The sequence below is a fragment of the Jaculus jaculus genome, chromosome 15 (genome assembly GCF_020740685.1).
Source record: "Jaculus jaculus isolate mJacJac1 chromosome 15, mJacJac1.mat.Y.cur, whole genome shotgun sequence".
Classification (NCBI taxonomy): domain Eukaryota; kingdom Metazoa; phylum Chordata; class Mammalia; order Rodentia; family Dipodidae; genus Jaculus; species Jaculus jaculus.
Genome location: NC_059116.1, coordinates 32,103,480 through 32,124,489, shown reverse-complemented (window position 1 = coordinate 32,124,489; position 21,010 = coordinate 32,103,480). Strand labels below are relative to the sequence as shown.

The window sequence follows — 21,010 nt, the reverse complement described above, 5'->3', positions numbered from 1 at the left end:
AAATGATTGTCTTTAGTAAACTTTCTCCAAATATGTATATTTTAGAAAAGAAGCAATATAATCACTGATTATATGCAAAAGTATTTGATATTTTCCCAAAGGAGTGTCTACTATAAAAAAATTGGAGGGCTGGAGAAATGGCTTAGTGGTTAATATGCTTGCCTGCAAAGGCAGAGGTCCCAGGTTTGATTTCCCAGGACCCATGTGAGCCAGATGCACAAGGTGATCCATGCATCTAGAGTTCATTTGCAGTGGGTAGAGGCCCTGGCATACCCATTCTCTCTCTCTCTGTCAAATAAATAAATAAATAAATAAATATTTAAAAAATTTAAATGTTCTTACAACTGTCATGGAAATTATAGCCTAGATCCTAGAATACTTCTGATTTCAAATGACAAGTCTAGTGAAAATATTCTGAGGACCTCTGGGGATCATCCAGGAGAGAGTGCAGAGAGGTGATGTACTTTCCTGCCTTGTCTCTGGTTCACCTTCTCTTCATTTCATATGTGAACATTATAGAAAACCTTCTCCCCAGTAGACATTGCATGCATTTATTTTTATTATTTGTAACATAATATAGTTTCACTTACATTTGCAATTAGGTACGTGCATTCCTAAAGCTTTACATAAAACATAATTTATGTTCCTACACCTATGAAATACATCTAGTATTTAAATTTTTAAAATATATATTTTATTTATTTATTTGAGAGAGAGAGAGAGAAAGGAGAGAGAGAGAGAGAGAGAGAGAGAGAGAGAGAGAGAGAGAGAATGGGCACACCAGGACCTCCAGCCACTGCAAACAAAATCCAGATGCATGCACAACCTTATACAACTGTGGTCCTTTATCTTTGCAGGCGAATGCCTTAACTGCAAAGCCATCTTCTCCAGCCCCCATATTTTTTAAAATACTTATTATGAACCAAGAACATTGTATGACACAAGCAATGACTGATGCTAGGGATTTTATGTAACATATCTAGTTGTAACTTTTCCTTTAGGATAAAATATTAATATTCTAAATTTATAACCATAAAAATGACAATATGAAGCAACTTGAGGGTGACGAAAACTCAGCTCCTGAAAGGAAAACCTAGTGATTATCCATCCTGGAATACAAACTTGGCTTGTATAGTCCCAGAGTTCAGGATCTTTACATAACTTCATGCCACATTAAGCCCACATAGCAATTGGTAGGTACCTCATCAGAGTGGCTGTTTGAATACTCTTCTCATAGAATCCAAATATATTCTTATGTTCCTGTCTGTAGAGTAAACCAACATTAGCAGCAATGTTTAGGATTTATTGATTACTAAATGCCAGATCTAACTGGTGCTTAATGTAAGCAAGCTTGTTTAAATATAAATAGATTATTCTTTAATTTATGGTTAGTGAATAAATTATTTTTATTTTGTTTCAAATAAACAGCTCATTTATAAACTTCAAAGTTCAAAACTGCAAAGTAGATACTGAAAATTCTTGCTTTCATGCTACTTCCCCAGTTATTCTTTTCTTCCTAGAGGAATCAATGAAATCCTGCTGTTACTTATTTGTTATTCCATATAGAAATGTTTAGTTTTTACCATGTTTGCTATTTGAAACAAATACATTGTTCCCCTCTTAACACTTATACAATATTATCATATTGTATTTGCATGTGGAATATTTTATGGTATGGAAATTTCATTTTTTTGAGGCGAACTGGCCTTTTTCTTTTTGCAAGAATAAGAGCAAAAGTGAGAGAGAGAACTGGTGAGTTGGCGTACCAGGGCCTCCAGCCACTGTGACCCAACTGCAGGTTCATTTGCTACCTTGTGTGTATGTGTGACCCTGGGCATGCGTCACCTTGTGTATCTGGCTTATGTGGCATCTGGGGAGTCAAACATGGGTCCTTAGGCTTTGCAGGCAAGTGCCTTAACCGCTAAGCTCTCCAGTCTGGAAATTCTGTATTTTTTAAGCTTGATCTATATCTATGGAAGTTTAGATGATGTTTCATTTAATAATTTATTTCTAAGGTCATTATCATAGTAGATGTAAATACTTTCTTCATTTTATAGGTAGATATTAAACTGTAATATCCATAGCATGAGTGTAAAATATTTAATGCATTACATATTATTGGGGATTTAAATAATATCAGTGGAAATTTTTTTTATGTCAAAATATACTCTGGGGCTAGAGAGTTGGCTTAGTGGTTAAAGCACTTGCCAACAAAGGACCCAGGTGTGATTCCCCATTACCCATGTAAGCCAGATGCACAAGGTGGAGCATGCATCTGGAGTTCATTTGCGGTGGCTGGAGGTCCTGGTCCCACCACCCCCCCTTGCCAGAAAAGAAAAAATACTTATATTCTCTAATGAATAACTATACACACACATATACACGTATATATTCATAATATAGGCTAAATTCCTGAAAATTCAAGGATATGGATATTTCTACATGGTAGTTACTTTTAAGTGTTATGTCTTAATTGAGCTTTAGCTTTCTAATTTATGTTTAGGATTTGAAGCCATATCCACATATGAGATTTTTCCATAAGCCTTTTCTTTTGTATAATTGCTGACAAGTTTTATTATCAACTGGACCTTTGTTTTGCAAGAATAATTTATTTTTCGCATCCTGAAACACAGTAGGAGAAACCCCAATGGCATTGAACCTAAAGGTTTATTTGATTCCACTTTTACAATAGGCACAGATGGCTGTAGCTCTCCTGCTTTGCATTCCCAAAGGAGGAGGCTGAATCAAAGAGAAGTAATATGCTACAATCCAGGTAGCTTATAGAGGTGTCTTGTCCCCACCCCCACTCCCCCCCCCCCACACACACATACATGGGCAGCTGAATGCCTAATCCATTCAGAACGCATATGTTGGTCCTTTCCACCCGAGTGCAAATCCTGACCTGCCCGGAGCAGAGCCCTTGCCATGTGGCTCCTTTCTCCCAGCTTCATGTCCTCGGGGCACGTTCTCTTATTTGCATATTTGAGTCATTCGGCTTAACAAAGCAATGGCTTCATGGACACAAAAGGGCCTTTTCCTCTTATAACTTTAATTTGGTTCACTTTAAAATACCTTTTTCTCTTCATTAACTCTTACCCCTGTTTTTGAGTCACAGTATTTTCCAGCATTTTAACCAACAAAATTTGCATTTGTCCTGTCATTCTCTCTTCTGTTTTTTTTTTTTTTTTTTTGCCAAATCTTAGAAAATCTATACTGGAAATGCAAAGGTGGGTTTCAAATGCTCATCACAGAGCTCTGTTGATAGCTCTGATCTTGGAAAGTAGCTTATTCTTTTTCTATGAAAATGTTTGTGTCAATAGTTGCTTCTTTAAGAACGTGTATGTGTGAGGGTACATGTATGTGTGTAGGCCATAGGGCAGCCTCAGATGTTGTTCCTTCAGATGCCACCTACCTTTCTATGTGGCAAGTTCTCTCATAGTGCTGGCACTCGTGAAATTGGTTAGTTTGGCTTGCTAGCAAGCTCAGGGGTCTGCTTGTCTCTACCTCCCCAGCACTTTCCTGACTGAACCACCTCCACCGCCCTTCACTTTCCATCTCTATTTAACCTCAATGAAACATCTTCTCTTTGAAAAAATCAAGCACAACTTAATCACGGCATTTGAAATTCACCTCTCTTCTAGGTACCCATGTTCCCAGTAATGCCTAATCTTATTGATTAAAGAATGCGGTAGTGGGCTGGAGAGATGGCTTAGCGGTTAAGCGCTTGCTTGTGAAGCCTAAGGACCCTGGTTCGAGGCTCGGTTCCCCAGGTCCCACGTTAGCCAGATGCACAAGGGGGCGCGCGTGTCTGGAGTTCGTTTGCAGAGGCTGGAAGCCCTGGCACGCCCATTCTCTTTCTCTCCCTCTACCTGTCTTTCTCTCTGTGTCTGTCGCCCTCAAATAAATAAAAATAAAAAAAATTAAAAATAAAGAATGAGGTAGTATGTTAATTTCACTAAAGGAATACTCCTTTTCCAATATCCTAGCTTTTCAGCATCACGTACAAGAGAAGTACATCCTTCCTTCATTTATATCCTGAAGGATTAAAAAATCAGTAGAGGGCTAGAGAGATGGCTTAGTGGTTAAGTGCTTGCCTGTGAAGCCTAAGGACCCCGGTTCGAGGCTCAATTCTCCAGGACCCACATTAGCCGGATGTGCAAGGGGGCGCACACATCTGGAGTTCGTTTGCAGTGGCTGGAAGCCCTGGCATGCCCATTCTCTCTCTCTTTCTATCTCTCTCTCTCTGCCTCTTTCTCTCTGTTGCTCTCAAATAAATAAATAAACAAAAAAATTTAAAAAAAATCAGTAGACTAAATCAAGGGTGGCTCAGGTATATTTATTTTAGTTCAGTAAAGCTAATTGTATTGTCTTGTTCTGTGGAAGCAGCAGTAGCATATGGGCCTGCGTGGGGACAGTACTGTTGTTGGTCATGAAGGGTCCTCAGTTCAAACACCAGGATTGGGCAAATTTCTAAGTTTTTAAAGATTTCATGTAGATATGGAAGAATTTTTTTTTTCTTTTAGCAATTTCAGGAAAGTTCTCGGTAAGGATGAAATGTAAAAGTCAGATTTTTTTTTTCCCTACAACTCTATACAACCATTTTTAGAAATTCCTGGGAATCTCTCACTCAAGGTAGGTTAGTATAGAATACCGTCTGTCTGCAGCAAGGGATAGCAGCCAGTGTGGCTGAATTGTGGACACATTGACATCTCACATAGATGCTGATCGTTATGCATCTTTTGTTTCAAAGCCACTGAATTATGAAGAGCACCGTCAAGTGATCCTGGAGATTGGAGTCAACAATGAAGTTCCCTTCACTAGAGATATGGCCACCGGAGTGCTGACCATGAACCGGGCCTTGGTCACAGTTCTTGTGAAGGATCAGGATGAAGGGCCTGAATGCAGTCCCCCCGCGCAATACATACAGATCAAAGAAAACTCAGCTGTGGGGTCAAAGATCAATGGCTACAAGGCCTATGACCCTGAAACTAGAAATAGCAATGGTTTAAGGTAAAAAAAAACAAAAAAACAAAAACCCAAAACCAACAGTAATGTATTTGTCATACTTGATACAGATTAATTATTTTAAACATGCTATGATGCCAAAGACGATTTTTACTTCTTTTCACTAACAGATACAAAAAATTACAGGATCCTAAAGAGTGGGTCAGTATTGATGAAATTTCAGGGTTACTCACAGTTTCCAAAGTCCTGGACAGAGAAGCCATGAGTCCCAAAAATGATGCATACAATATCACAGTCATGGCAATAGACCAAGGTAACCACTGCTTAAGCCTGGTATTTTATAATGGAATGTGAGAAAATATTGTACTTGTTCTTGGATAGAATTAAATTTGTGATAAATATATGAAATGCTTGGAAATTGGTGACAAGAACCTAGTTCTCTCTTTTCTCTCTCCCTCCCTACTTCCCTTCCTTCTTTTTTTCCCTTCCTTCTTCCATTCTTGAGATAGGGTCTCATGTGATGCAGACTGGCCTCAAGCTCAGTAGTTAGCTAAGGATGCTTTTGAATACCTGATTCTTCTGTCCCTCCTTCCCAAGTGCTGCGATTCCAGATGTCTGGCCAAGTGTGTGTGTGTGTGTGTGTGTGTGTGTGTGTGTGTGTGTGTGTGTGTGTGTGTTATTATTGCTGTTTGTTTCTGAGACTGGATTTAACTTCTTAGCCTTAGAACTCACTCTGTAGCCCAAGGTGCCCTTGAATTTGCGGTAATTCTTCTGTTTCTGACTTCAGAGTGCTTGGGTTATAGGTTCACATCACCATCTCAGCTAAAGAACCTATCTCACATTTGTCTTTATAGCTCTTCCATGGTAGGACCATAGCTTCTTACACAGCTCTTGTTAAAGGACAAAGATCAGGCTAAGCTCCAGGACTCAAAGCAATGTTCCTACAAGAACCTTCCAGATCATTGTCACTGCATTGAATGTTTAAATAGTTTAGCTCATTATTAGGTCAGGACAACCCTTAACATGAATTCTATTCTTGAGGTAACCCAGATTTTCTCTACTCTGGCTTCACATTAATGTGAATATTACCAATGTGTTGATATTACCTTGGACTAATTAAATCAGAATCTCTGGTTGAGAAGTTTTAGACATCATCTATTAAAAATATCCCCCTAAGGGTTGAATTTGTCAAATTTATCTAGGGGACAAAATAAATTCTTCATTACTTAATTGCTTATTATTATCTGCTCCAGGATCCAATGGAAAGACTTTATGATTTATGTTATTTATTACCAATATTTAATAATAATTCTGGTAAATGATTTGTAGAAACTTATATCTGATATTGTCAGTTACAGTAGTAATCATTTTAGAATATCTACAGTATGGACTCATATTTTAAAATTTATTTTATTTATCTGAGACAGATAGAAATAGGCAAGTAGAGAGAGAGCAAAAAAGAGAGAGAGAGAGAATGAGAGAATGGGCCCACCAGGGCTTCCAGCCACTGCAAATGAACTCCAGATGCATGTGCCCCCTTGTGCATCTGGCTTACATGGGTTCTAGGGAATCGAACCTGGGTCCTTTGGCTTTTCAGACAAGCGCCTTAACTGCTAAGTCATCTCCCCATCATGCAGTCATGTTTTTAATCTTCATTCTTCTAGTAATCAGTTAAAGCTTTTTTTATATATAGGTTTTAGATATACCACTCCTATGGTTCATATACCCGAAGGACTGTATATGACAGTGTACCACAGGGATCTTGGCACATCTGTTTATGGCTGCTGTACTATTCAAACTAGCCATGAGCTAGAATCAGCCTCGATGTCCATCAATAAATGAATGAGTAACAAAAATGTGGTACATGTAGGAAATGTAATTTTATGCAAACATGAATAAAAATGAAATTATGTCATTTGCAGGAGAATGGATTCAACTGGACATCATTGTATTAAGCAAAATAAGCCAGGCTCAGAAAGATAAATAGCATGCTTTCTCTACTTGGGTGTACATCAAAAAAAATACAGATTTTCATTTAATTTTCCCTTAAGGAAATTGACAGACAAGAATTTAAAAACAGTACTAATCCTCGCTCCTCTTGCTCCTTAGAAGGCAGGTCATGCACTGGAACGCTTGCAGTGAACATTGAGGATGTGAATGATAATGCGCCAGAGATCCTTCAAGACTACTTGGTCATTTGCAAGCCAAAGATGGGGTACACAGACATCTCAGCTGTCGATCTTGATGAACCCATCCATGGTCCTCCATTTCAATTCAACCTGGCAAACCCCTCGCCAGAAGTCAATAGGATATGGACTCTCAAACAAGTGAATGGTACTTAACCAAACTAATTATCCGTATGCTTTGTTACAACAGAATAACTAAAAAGATGGATTTCTTCATTTACTTACACAAAGTATAATGCAAAATTTTTAGAAGGTTAAATCAAACTTTTACAAATGGTGTACTGTGACTGTTACATATGATGGCTAAGTTATAACTTCTATACAGGCAAAAGTTGTACTTACAGCAAAGAAAAACCAGCTTTGTTAAAATATTGGGTGGGTTATTGTTAACATGAACTTTTTGTTGTTGTATTTCTTTTTAATTTTGTTATTTATTTGAGAAAGAGAGAGGGAGAGAGAGAAAGATTGAGAGAGAGAGAGAGAGATAGGGAAAATGGGCATACCAGGGCCTTCAGCCGCTGCAAACAAACTCCAGAAGCCTGCACAACCTTGTACATCAGGCTTACATGTGTCCTGGGGAATCAAACCTGGGTCCTTCTGCTTTGCAGACAAGTGCCTTAACTGCTAAGCCATCCCTCCAGTACCGTTGTTGTATATTAAAGCAATTCCAGTCAGGTACAGAATGACCAGAATATATGTAGAATAGATGGCATTGATTATAAACAGGCTCTGAAAGAAAGGAGTCTGCTGTAAGAAAGGACCATGCCAAGTCTCCCAGTGAGGGAAGTTGGCATTGTAGCCTTCAGGAGTTGCCTCTTAGGATAACCATTTCTGGGTGTGTACTAGCCTAGATTCAGTCCACATCCTCCTAGGATATCTGTATCTGGAGGTTGTAATAGCGTAGAGTTAGTCCACAGTTCATTGTTCACTCTGTTGTCATGCTCTTCCATGCTGCTGAACTTCGGTGCATGTCATTTCTTCTACCTAGAAAACCTCCTTCCAATGTACTAAATATCCCTTGATATTAAAAGATTAGTCATTGTTTCAGATTCTGGAGATATAAATGCACAAGACAGGTAACCTCAACCAAAATGATGGAGTTCTGGGATGTCCTCTTAAAGTACAAGGGATGGCACTGTGAACCTGCATTACTTCTCTCTTTCAACAAAAACATTTATCTTAGCATTTGTCACCCACCTTTGCATTAACAGTACAGAGCTCAGTCCCTAATAAGTACTGACTACTTAGAGTGTTTGTTTTTTTTTTCAATATTTTCATGAAAGAATATGCATAAAACAAAAATATCTATGGGAATAAGTAATTTATTATTAGTAGAGTTTAGAAGGTTTTCTTAGGAATGCTGAGCATTTGGATAGGAAGAAAGGTGGTCCAGTGGTGAATAGCTTCATGCCTCAGGCTAAGGAGACTGTCACTTTGATCAGAAAAGACAGCAGGAATGCACTGGGATTGCAGAGGGAGGGCATGCTTCGTCAAGATGTATGCTTTGCAAAGCTGACTTTGGTGACAGGAACACAATTTGAAGAGGGAAAGTTGAGTGGTGAGGAACCCAGGGGCTATTGAACAACTGTGAATGTATCAGTGTGGCTATAGATCACCATCTGTTTTTGTTTCCACATTTTATTTATTTATTTATATTCATGAGAGATATGGAGATATATATATACATATATACATACATACATATATATATATATGTATGTATGTATGTATGTATGGAGAGAGAGAGAGAGACAGAATTGATGTGCTAGGGCTTACAGCCACTGAAAATGAACTCCAGATGCCTGTGCTCCCCTTATGCATTTGGCTCATGTGGGTCCTGGGGAATCAAAACTGGGTCTTTAGGATTTGCAGGCAAGTGCCTTAACTGCTGAGCCATCTCTCCAGCTACTCACCATCTGGTTTTGATGAAAGACAGAGATTTGAAAAACCTTTCCTTATACACTGGTGGTCCTGAACATTCCAAAGAAACCCAAGTAATGATTTGCATTTATCCAGAGGCTTTCAGGTATGAGGTGTAGTCAAAATAGTAGTGTTAAGTACATTTATTATGACAAAAAATTCCAGGTGATTTCCAGTATGGCTGCTTTGCTATTTTATTTGCTCTAGTAGAAAAACCTAAGGTGGTTTTAATTGCTGTTGAAAGTGATTGTAAATTTTGGTAAGTTGAGAATAACATCAATAAATAAAACTGCAAAGACTATTGGAGATAATTAACTATTACAGATGATAAAAACAAATTGTTATGATGTCAATGTACTGGTTTTTGTTTAAGCTGGCAGGACATACTTAGCTTGCTAGTATGGCAATTACTTTTAAATTCAATGCATTGATCACCTAAGATGTATCATGAACTTTGAAAAACGGCTTTACCTTTAAGGGTAATGGACAGATAGTGGCAGGTAAGTGGCTAAAAGAATGTCCACTGGAGACATCTCTGAGTATATTAGAAGGTGTCAATTTCTCATCACCATATAAACTGGTATTAAGGAGAATGCTTGAACTGTATGTTAAAAGATAGTCTAATATTATCAGTCTGTACAAATAAAAGAATATTAAATATGGGTGGTATGCTACTTGGTTATTCCAATGCTAAATTATTATGCTTTTTTAAAAATTTACTTATTTGAGAGCGACAGACACAGAGAGAAAGACAGATAGAGGGAGAGAGAGAATGGGCGTGCCGGGGCTTCCAGCCTCTGCAAACGAATTCCAGACGCGTGCGCCCCCTTGTGCATCTGGCTAACGTGGGACCTGGGGAACCGAGCCTCGAACCGGGGTCCTTAGGCTTCACAGGCAAGCGCTTAACCGCTAAGCCATCTCTCCAGCCCTTATTATGCTTTTTTTGGAGACAGGATCTCACTATGTAGCCCAGGTTAGCTTCAAAATTACTATTTTCCTAACTTAGCCTTCTGAATGCTAGAAATACAGGTATGCACCACCAGTTTGGCTCTCCCAATTGGCTCTTTAGGGCCTTCAAGGGAATACATCTAAGGTAGTATCAGTCCCCAAAAGTGTTGAAGATGGTCCTCCCTTTGTGTTTATTTTCACCTGGCAGATGATTCATTGAAAGCAAGAGTGGTGAAACAGATGCTAAGGAAAGAATAAATGATCGTTAAGAAGCATCTCTTTATTTTCTCACAGATACAGCTGCCCGTCTGTCCTATCGGAAGAATGCAGTAGTCCAAGAATACGCCATTCCCATTACTGTAATAGATAGAGCAGGCCAATCTGCGACCAAAGTGCTGAGAGTGAACCTGTGCGACTGCGTTCACCCAAGCCAGTGCGTGGCCAGTTCAAGGAGTGCAGGGATAGCGCTGGGCAAGTGGGCCATCCTTGCCATATTACTGGGCATAGCACTACTGTTCTGTAAGTATTTCCTCTACCTTGGGAAGACCTGAGTTCAGGAACATATCTTTCAGACCCAGATGAGTTCCCTTTGGCCCATTCCTTTGTGTTGTAGCTGGTTCTGCTTGAATCTTTCATGTAGAAGAGAACATGATTCTTCCTGAGCTAGGAGATTTCACTCTTGAAAAGAATTGTCAAAAGTTCTATAAGTTGCACTCAGTGTGCCTACATTTAGGTTTTATTTCTTAGTCCTTCCTAGTGCTCCTCCTCACTAATGTAAAACACCTTGAATATGAAAGTCCATGAAATGCTACTTTCATGTCACATCTTCTCATCTTTGAGCTATGATTCAGGGGAGGTGTTCAGACCACAGCAAACTCATCTTGCGTATATCTTGCAAATTTTGAATTCTGTTATCTCCTTCTTACAAGCTGTATGGCTCTCAGTGACACCATAGTTTCTATTTGCTTTTATTTCAGTCCAGACTTCTAAGCCCAGGTTAGTTCTGGTTTATGATAGGAATGGTGCTTACTGGCAAGTCTGACAAGCCAAACCAGGTTTGTACCCCAGCCTTGTCACTTGGAAACCATGTGACCTGCGCTGTCTTTCAGCTTCCTCATCTATAGTAACAATCACCACAGCCTATTGTGCAGAGTACAGTCGAGTTACTGGATGTAGACCTCTTAGGAATCTGCACTTGACATTTCTAATATGTACCAAATTCCAGAAACGGTCTTAGGTGCTTGGAATCCATCAGATAACAAAATAGACAAAAACAAACGGAAGACTCCACACAATCTGCCTTCTGCTGTGAATCCATCAATGAAAGCCTCAAGGAAAAGGGAGAGTACAGTCGGGAAGAGCCTGGGTCTGCAGAGGCGTGTGAGGGCATCAGTGCTGGTAGTTGCAAGTTGCAGCAGATGCTCAGGTCATTAGGTCAGGTGTACATGAAAACATGATCTTTGATGATTTTGGGATGTTGACCACGTGGGATACCTGGGGAGAAGAGCTCCAGAGAGTCAGGCCAAAGGTTGCATGTTGGGTTTATGTCCAAAGAAATCAGAGAGTGACATGGACGCTACTGCAGAGGTCAATGAGGTGAAGAAGACTGGGCGATGGCTCCAGAAAGGCAGTGCACAGAGGGTGTGAGGAGAGGCCCAGCATGTCTGAGAATGACCAGAGCGTGTGTATCTTAAGCGTTGAAGGCTGTATGGTGCCAACTGAAACCAATCAAATCTGCTTGTAGCAAGAAAGCAGTCACTTAAAGTATGAAAGTGATGATTTGGTAGAACTTGAGATACACATGCTAAAATATAAATTTTGTGGAATTTTCATGTCATGCTATATTGCTATTTTTTTGTTTGCTTTTCTTCAGCCATTTAAAAGCTTAAAAAAATCTTCACTCCTAGACCATTCAAAAACCTATGGTGCACTGTATGTGGGGCCCTAGTTTACCAATCTCATATAGGGTCTTATAGATCATTGTAAGGAACTGTTATTACTGGTGCCTTCATTATCGTATATTTTAAACCTCCTCCATTTATGATGCAGAATAAAAATTCCAAATCAATAAGTGTAAAAATAAGATTAATTAAGATGTTGGAGGATAAATCTGTTCTGAGAAAAATATGCTCTTTATTATTTTTCAGAAGGCAAATTGTTAATTTGGGATTCAGTAATTCTGTTTTATTTCTTTGACTTAAATAGTATATTTTATATTTTTAAAAAGTCATATTTATTAACTCATGTTCATAACTTCATGTTTCACATGGAGGACAGAATTTAATCTAATCTTAGAGAGGAAAACTATCACAACACACATATAATCACTTTGCATTTTATAGAAAGGCCAGAATAATTTGTGGGAAGCCATGACTATTGCTTTCATTGTCTTCTGGAAGCTCTTAAGTCATGAAAAAGAAAGGTTGACTATTTTGTTCTGCATATATTTTATTGTATGTCATTTTAAAAACAACCGTTATTTTTGTTACTTTTCCTCAGCTGTACTGCTAACATTAGTATGCGGAGTGGTTACTGCCAGAAAAGGAAAGAAGTTTCCTGAAGACCTTGCACAGCAAAACTTAATCATATCAAACACAGAAGCACCAGGAGATGACAGGGTGGTGAGTAACTGATGGTGACTATTTCATCACCATTATTTATCATTTTAAAAATAACGGGAGCCAGAAGGATTGCTCAGTGGTTAACAGGACTTCCTGTGAAAGCATTAGGGGCTGAGGAGGCCCGAGAGACAATTGAGGTCAATCCCTTGAACCACATAAACAGGTGGATGTGGGCACGTGTGTCTCTAACCCCAGTTCTGTAAGAGAGCGAAGATCTGAAAATCACTGGAGCATGGGAAAAAAAATAGAAAGCTTCAGGATCATTCAGAGACTTCTGCTCAAATTAAGAATAGTTAGAGGAATGATGAAGCTGGGCATTGTACTCCAGCTTCCATTGGGGAATCGAACATGGGTCCTTCGCTTTGCAGGCAAGAGCCTTAACTGCTAACCCATCTCTCCAGCCCCTGAATATTTGTTCTTTTCCATTTGATGATGAGTGGATACTTCACCTATTTTCTTAATAATCTTTCTATGAGGGGGATTGAAATTACTAACTTGAATCTGAAGATGATCATCTGCAAATTTTTACACATCTTGAAAAAATTTCATATTGAATATATGAACTCATAAATACAATAAGAGCAGGTGACACTTTCAGTTTTGGGTCAGAGTTTCAGGTAAGACATTCAGGTTGGGATTAGGTTGGAAATTTATAGCTGGTATATTGCAGATGCTCTAAGGAGTAGCTGATACTCTGAACCACTGACGGATAAAGGTGGAGGTCTAGAAGGAACTGAGGACAAAAAAACAGCATTGGCATCAAATTCAGTTTATTTACAACTATTATTTTACTAGTAATCTATCTTTGAACATGTATTACTTATGGCCATGAAGGAGATTTAATAATAAAGATCTTTCTTTCTTTGTTTCTCTCTCTCTCTCTCTTTCTTGTGTTTTTTTTTTTTTTTTTTTTTTTTTTTTTTTAAGGTAGGGTCTCACTCTAGCCCAGGCTGGCCTCGAATTCACTCTGTAGTCTCAGGGTGTCCTTGAACTCATAGTGATTCTCCTACCTCTGCCTCCCTAGTTCTGAGATTAAAGGTGTATGCCACCACGCCTGCTAAGTTTTTTCTTTTCTTCTTTTTTTGTTCACTAACTGTAGCAACAGCCTAAGTAAACACAGGGTTAGCACTGCCACCAAGTGGCTGCTTTGCAATTTTCTTATGTGGTATTTTTCCCCGAGTCTATGAGGTAACATGCATGAATTTTGTAGATTTATTTCTGGTTTAGTGAATCTTCTGTGCATAAAAGTCTGTCAGGCCAGTTAGAGACTCTACACATTAAATACAAGAATAATTAAATTTGTAAGAAGATGGAGCTCTGGTGAACCTGCTTGTAATGGAATCTTATCATGAGATCTGGGCCTGGCTCCTAATTAGAGCTGGGGTTGAGGATAGCATGAGTAACTTAGGAGCTACAGCCCTCAGGGTTGGAGTGAAGTTCCAGTGCTTGTTAATACGTAATAAAGCATTTTCACTGTCACAAGTGTTTCTTTGACTCTTGTCTTCTTCCACTCCCCTCCATGTCACCCTTTTTTATTTTATTTTTTATTTATTTTATTTTATTTTTTAAAAATATTTTATTTATTTATTTGAGAGCGACAGACACAGAGAGAAAGACAGATAGAGGGAGAGAGAGAGAATGGGGGTGCCAGGGCTTCCAGCCTCTGCAAACGAACTCCAGACGCGTGCGCCCCCTTGTACATCTGGCTAACGTGGGACCTGGGGAACCGAGCCTCGAACCGGGGTCCTTAGGCTTCACAGGCAAGCGCTTAACCGCTAAGCCATCTCTCCAGCCCACCCTTTTTTAATTTAAAACCAGTTTAGGAAAGGAAATTTACACTTGACTTTTCTGCATCATTATTCCTGTACATCTTGGGAACTTTTTCTCTTAGGGGAGTGTAATAATTTTATTTTATTTTAATTTTTATTATTGACAAATTCCATATTTATAGATAATAAACCATGATAACTCCCTCAATGCCACCCCCACATTCCCCTTAACAGCTCCATTCTCCCTCATATTTCCTCCCCACTCTCAATCAATTTCTTTTATTTTTGACGTCATAATCTTTTCCTCCTATTTTGATGGGCTTGTGTAGGGGGTGCCAGGCACTGTGAGGTCATGGGTATTCAGGCTATTTTGTGTCTGGAAGACTGCAACTGTAAGGAGTCCTACCCTTCCTTTGGCTCTTACATTCTTTTTGCCACCTCTTTGGCAATGGGCTCTGCCCCTTGGAAGGTGTGACAGAGATGCTTCAGTGCTGAGCACTCCTCTGCCACTTCTTATCAGCACCGTTGTGCCTTTTGAGTCATCCCAGAGGTCACTGTCATCTGAAAAGAGAAGCTTCTCTAGCCAAAAGTGAGAGCAGCATTCATATATGACTATGAACATTAAGTACAGTGCTTTCAGGGCAGTTTGGTGAGAATAATATATGCATTTAGTCAGACACCACCAAGTGTTACACCCCTAGGGCTCATGACTTCCCCTGTCATAGATTACCAGTATCAGGCATGTATGCCTTCCTGTGGAGTGGACCTCCACTTGAATTAGAGAGTAGTTGGTTTCTCCCATAACAGACATGCCTCTATTGTATCCATTGGCTCACTTGACCTGAATGGCCAAACTTAAGGGTTGCAGTGTTCACTGTTATTTATCTCCACTGATGACTTCTTTCAGTGACCTTGCAGCCCAAATATGTGGAGTCTTCAGCAATAGGGTCTTACCATCTATTCCTCGTGGGAAACCAAGAGCCTCGGCAATGGCTTGTAATGTTTTTGGGGGAATCAGGGACCTCCCTGGCCAACAACTCACTGGAAGGTATCCCATCCTTGGCAATGAAAATTTTCTAGTAACAATCTATGTTTTTTGGGGCTAGTCATTGTCCAAAAAAGTAGGCTTCCATATGGCTTATTCACATCCTCCTAGATTTTTGATTAACCCTTCTCCACCCTTCCTTTACTTAATTTCTTCCCCTGACCTCACTTAGGCCATTGCACCTCCACCAATCTGTTCTTCTACTGACATAAATACAGTACCAATCCCTTAAGTCCTCCCTGCTCCTTCCTCCCTTATAGCCCCTTTCCAATGTACTGGCCTCTGCTACCATGTTTTATTCCAACTCACATACAAGTCAAACATTTGTAGCTAGAATCTACATATGAGAGGAAAACATGCAGTGTTTGGCTTTCTGGGCCTGGGTTGCCTCATTAAGTAAAATCCTTTGCAGGTCCACCCATTTCTCTGCAAATTTCATAATATCATTTTTCTTTACCACTGAATAGCACTCCAGTATATAAATGTACCATTTTTATCCTTCCTTTCTCCCTCTTCCCCCTTCTTTCCTTCCTTCCCTCCCTCCCTCCTTTCTTTTCTTTTTGGAATTAGTTCTTTTTGTACCTGACTTACTTTCCTTTCATATCATGGACCACATTCTGCTGCCACTGCATGACCTCTCTGGGCCCCTTGGCTATCTCGATGGCAGTTCTTGACCCATCCTGTCACAGCTCTGGCTTTCTTGATCATCCCTTTAAGCATGATTTTTTCCTTTTGTTCTATCTTTACCCCCTTTTTTAAAATTTTGGTCTACAGTTTCAGCTGTTTATCTCCACTCTTCCTGTGGTTTCAACTTCCACCTATTTGGTGGTGACTCCAGAATTGTATCTCTAGATCAGAACTGCCTTCCCCCAGAACTCCAAATACACAGAGTCCTATAACTATCTTGGACATCCCCAGTGCTCCTCCAGCTCACCACTTCCACACTGAATTGCCCACCTTCATCTTTCTCACAAGCATGTTCAAATTCTCACTTCAGCAAAAGGTCCCAACTGCATGTCCAAGAAGAACAAAAACAATGAATTCTGACTCTTTCCTTGGCACCACGACATATCCAGCTACCAGGAAATGAAGGAGTCCATCCCAGTTGGCTTGGGTTCTTATTAGTTCTCCACTGGGACAATTTGGTGACCCTATATGATCTCCATGATGCTCAGTTTGTCTTATTTATATTCCACATTGCTGCCCAGAATGCTCTTTCTAAAATGCACTGCTCCCTGCAGTAAGTTAAAATGCTTGATTAAGTTTCTCTAATCTTTACAATAAAGTTTCAAGTGACTTTTGCATGGCACATAGATCTTTTGTTATTATTCTTTGGATTTATATAACCTTTCAAGCTTCATTTTAAGTGCTCTCTTTCTCTTGTTTTTTTTTTTTTTTTCTTTCTCTCTCTCCCTCTTTTTTTCTGTCATAGCCATTAAGGAACCCAAATATCCCATTGCTCTTTGACTCTCTACTGTTAAGTCATATCCTTTCCCCAAATCGTATTGGTCTTCCATCCTTCTATTCAAAATTTCCTCAGCCTGTGTGACTTCTCTTTCCTATGCTTGAATTTTAATGTCCTGGTGCTGTCCTCCTATAGCATTCTGTATTTTGGGAGCATGGCAATCACATTCTTAAAATAGTGATGTGTTTCTGTCTTACTGGAATAAGGGCTTCCTGAGCCACTGCAGGACCCTGTGTATCTTTGCATCCCTATGGCATTGCGTCTAGACAAAGCTGATGTAAATATCTGCTGAAGGAATGAGGGAAGGTTGAATAACAAGGTTGCGTCTCACGTCCTCTGCTTTTACCTGGAGTTCTTTTCCTCCTAACGTGATTGCTGTCCTGTCATTCTGCACTGTAGTGTTCCGCCAACGGATTCACCACACAGACTGCAAACAACTCTAGCCCAGGTTTCTGCGGGACCCTGGGATCTGGAATCAGAAATGGAGGGCAGGAAACCATTGAGATGATGAAAGGACACCAGACCTTGGACTCCTGCCGGGGCGCTGGGCACCACCACACCCTGGATTCCTGCAGGGGGGGACACATGGACACGGACAACTGCAGATACACTTACTCAGAGTGGCACAACTTCACTCAGCCCAGACTCGGTGAGGTGAGTTTCATGGGCTTTTAACCTCTGAAGTGGTGACAGATAAGAGATTGAAGTTGATGTAGGTTTTCAGAGAACACTTTGGCAATTGTTTCATATTCCTTCTCTTGTTCACTCTGCTTTTTGAAAAAAACAAAAAAACTTTGATTTTGTGACATTATTTAATTTTAAAAGTTTTAATTCCCCTGACATTTTTACTTAGTTTCTAAAATCCTATAAAGATCAGAGGTTTCTAATATTCTCCACGAAGATCACATTTTTAGGTGGGTAACTGTTCCATGAACTCTTAATAAAGAAGAGTCTGAGGACAAATTTTAGTTTCTCACGATCACAAATTTCCCGAATCAAATATATATCTTACTGTGAAAACATAAACATCTGAATGCAGTTTTAGGCAAAAGGTTCCCACAATTCATGTTGCTACTGAGTTTGGTTTTTTGTTGTTTTTGTGTTTTTAAGGTAGGGTCTAACTCTAGCCCAGGCTGACCTGGAACTCATTCTGTAGTCCCAGGCTGGCCTTGAACTCACTTTGATCTTTCTACTTCTGTTCTCTAGTGCTGGGATCAAAGATGTGTGTCCCACCCCTCCTGGCTATTAAGTTTGCTTTTTAAAATTCTAACTTGACTAATTATATAATTGTGTATATTTATAGGGTATGGTAGGTGATGTCATAAGTACACAATATAACATTATTCAATCATACCAGCTGATTTTGTGATGAGGACATTTGAAATTTATTTTTAGTCATTTGCATTATCTAATATACTTTTAATAGCCATGGTCATCATTATATGAAACATTTTTTTTCTTGTTTTATGTTTTTTTGGTTCTTCAAGATAGAGTCTCACTCTAGCCCAGGCTGACCTTAAATTCACTACACAGTCTCAGGGTGGCCTTGAACTCACTGCAATCCTCCTACCTCTGCCTCCCAAGTGCTGGGATTAAAGGCATGCGCCACCACACCTGGTAAATATTTTTAATATTCAAAGCATTATGCAAACATACCATTCTTATGTAAAGAAAAGAAAGAAAATTAACTAAGTGTTTCTCAGTTTACATCAAAACCCTTGGAAAGCTTTTTAAAAATACTAATGCTAGGGCTGGAGAGATGGCTTAGTGGTTAAGCGCTTGCCTGTGAAGCCTAAGGACCCCAGTTCGAGGCTCGGTTCCCCAGGTCCCATGTTAGCCAGATGCACAAAGGGGTGCATGCATCTGGAGTTTGTTTGCAGAGGCTGGAAGCCCTGGTGCACCCATTCTCTCTCTCTCCCTCTATCTGTCTTTCTCTCTGTGTCTGTCGCTCTCAAATAAATAAATAAATAAAATAAAAAAATTTATTAAAAAAAAATACTAATGCTAAACTGGGTGTGGTGGCATATGCCTTTAATCCCAGCACTCAGAAGGCAGAGGTAGGAGGTGAGTTCTAGGCCACCCTGAGACTATGTAATGAATTCCAGGTCAGAAGCCTGAGCTAGAGTGAGACCCTACCTCCAAAAACCAAAAAATAAGTAAATAAAAATTAAAAACTAACTAATGCTGTGGCTTCATTGTAGAAGATTGTAATTTTATTTTTCTTTTTAAAATATATTTTTTTAAAATTTTTATTTATTTATTTGAGAGCAACAGACACAGAGAGAAAGACAGATAGAGGGAGAGAGAGAGAATAGGCGCGCCAGGGCTTCCAGCCTCTGCAAACGAACTCCAGACGCGTGCGCCCCCTTGTGCATCTGGCTAACGTAGGACCTGGGGAACCAAGCCTCGAACCGGGGTCTTTAGGCTTCACAGGCAAGCGCTTAACCGCTAAGCCATCTCTCCAGCCCTTATTTTTCTTTTTAAACAAAAGGTGATTAAGATGTGCAACTAGGGTAAAATGATCCTGGAATAAATATTCCTTCTGGTGATCCTTCTGCCTCTTGTATCAGAGAACATCACAGCTTTTGTAGAAAACACTGGGCCAGAAATAAACCTTTAATCCTTAGGTGGAGAACAAATAGGTAATACTGTGGGAGAAAGCTTTTGGATGTCAGTCATATGTTCCTAGTATTTTTATTTATTTATTTCATTATTTATTTTCTGTTTGAAGACACTTAGTGTTCATGTAAGTGCAGGCTGGGAAGGAGCAAAGCTTAGGGATGTTCTCAGTGTCATTACAAGGTTATTAAGAAGGACTCTTGATGACTAGAGAGATGGCTTAGAGGTTAAGGTGTTTGCCTGCAAAGCATAAGGGCTCAGGTTCAACTCCCCAGAACCCATGTAAGCAGATGCACATGTTAGCACATGCATCTGGAGTTTGTTTGCAGTGACTAGAGGCTCTAGTGCCCCCCTTCTCTCTCTCTCTTTCTCTCTTTCTCCCTCTTACCCTCCCTTTCATCACAAATAAAAAAGTAAATTTTTTTTTAAAAAGAAGGACACTTGATACCTGAAATCAGCCAAACAAGCTATGGGGTGGACATGCAGATACAGGTATGGAAATGGAGGTGGCAGAGAAGTTTGGCAAGTTGGAAAATAGGCCAGTGGGACCCAGTACTGATGGCAGAGGTGGCCATATGCTTGGCATGACCTGACTTCTGACCTGACCTCTGGATATAAACTATTGGGATAAATAACTCATGATAATTTGTGCATAAATATAGCATTTGTATACATAATTTTTATTTCTATGGACTATTAGAAATGTAACATATACTGACTTATGATATGGTTGTAATATAGACCAATCATGTGCATTTTTTGTGTGTAGGAATCCATTAGAGGACACACTGGTTAAAAATTAAACATAAAAGGTAAATAAAATACATTTTATGTTCATATGTTGACGTTGTTTAAAACAATAATACAATCTTTTATTTTTTTTTAATTCCGCAGAAGTTGCACGTGTGTAACCAGAACGAAGACCAGATCCCGTCACAAGACTACGTCCTCACGTACAGCTACGAGGGCAGGGGCTCTCCAGCCGGCTCGGTGGGCTGCTGCAGTGAAAAACAGGAGGAAGAAGGACTCGACTTTTTAAACAATTTAGAACCTAAATTTTTTACTTTAGCAGAAACATGCACAAAGAGATAATATTATAATGCTATCATTCAATACAGCCTTGACAGACATTTAGAGGTTTCAAAAAAATACTACTATAAAATATAGTTACAATTTACATAGAGTCCTTGACTTTTGATATTTTGACTTTAGACTGAAACTGTCACACACTGAGCAGAAACTGTACTTGGAACTTTGATCTTTTCCTGTTCTTTTCTCACTATCTTGCTGTGCTGGGCAGGGGCCACGAGCTGCACTTCCCGGTCTGCCACAGGGTCCCAGTGTGCTGGGATCAGCAGTGTGCTGTGTCACTGAGCTACATGCCCAGGAGGCCACATGTACTGGATGCATTTTTGAATTAACAATATTTTTATTTAGAGTAGTGCTATTTTACTTTATCATAAGTAGAAGAG

At 39.5% G+C, this 21,010-nt stretch overlaps 1 protein-coding gene across 1 annotated transcript in view; it reads left to right on the top strand.

The window, feature by feature from the left end:
* Window positions 1–20,563, top strand: part of Dsc3 (desmocollin 3) — a 37,155-nt gene extending 16,592 nt beyond the window's left edge. The window contains exons 9-16 of the mRNA XM_045134592.1: window positions 4,751–5,010; window positions 5,136–5,278; window positions 7,075–7,299; window positions 10,314–10,538; window positions 12,519–12,640; window positions 17,319–17,573; window positions 20,308–20,350; window positions 20,433–20,563. Of these exons, the coding sequence (XP_044990527.1) occupies window positions 4,751–5,010; window positions 5,136–5,278; window positions 7,075–7,299; window positions 10,314–10,538; window positions 12,519–12,640; window positions 17,319–17,573; window positions 20,308–20,334 (1,257 nt within the window). The 3' untranslated portion in view covers window positions 20,335–20,350; window positions 20,433–20,563. The remainder of the gene's footprint in view (window positions 1–4,750; window positions 5,011–5,135; window positions 5,279–7,074; window positions 7,300–10,313; window positions 10,539–12,518; window positions 12,641–17,318; window positions 17,574–20,307; window positions 20,351–20,432) is intronic.
* The last annotated feature ends 447 nt before the right edge of the window (window positions 20,564–21,010 follow it).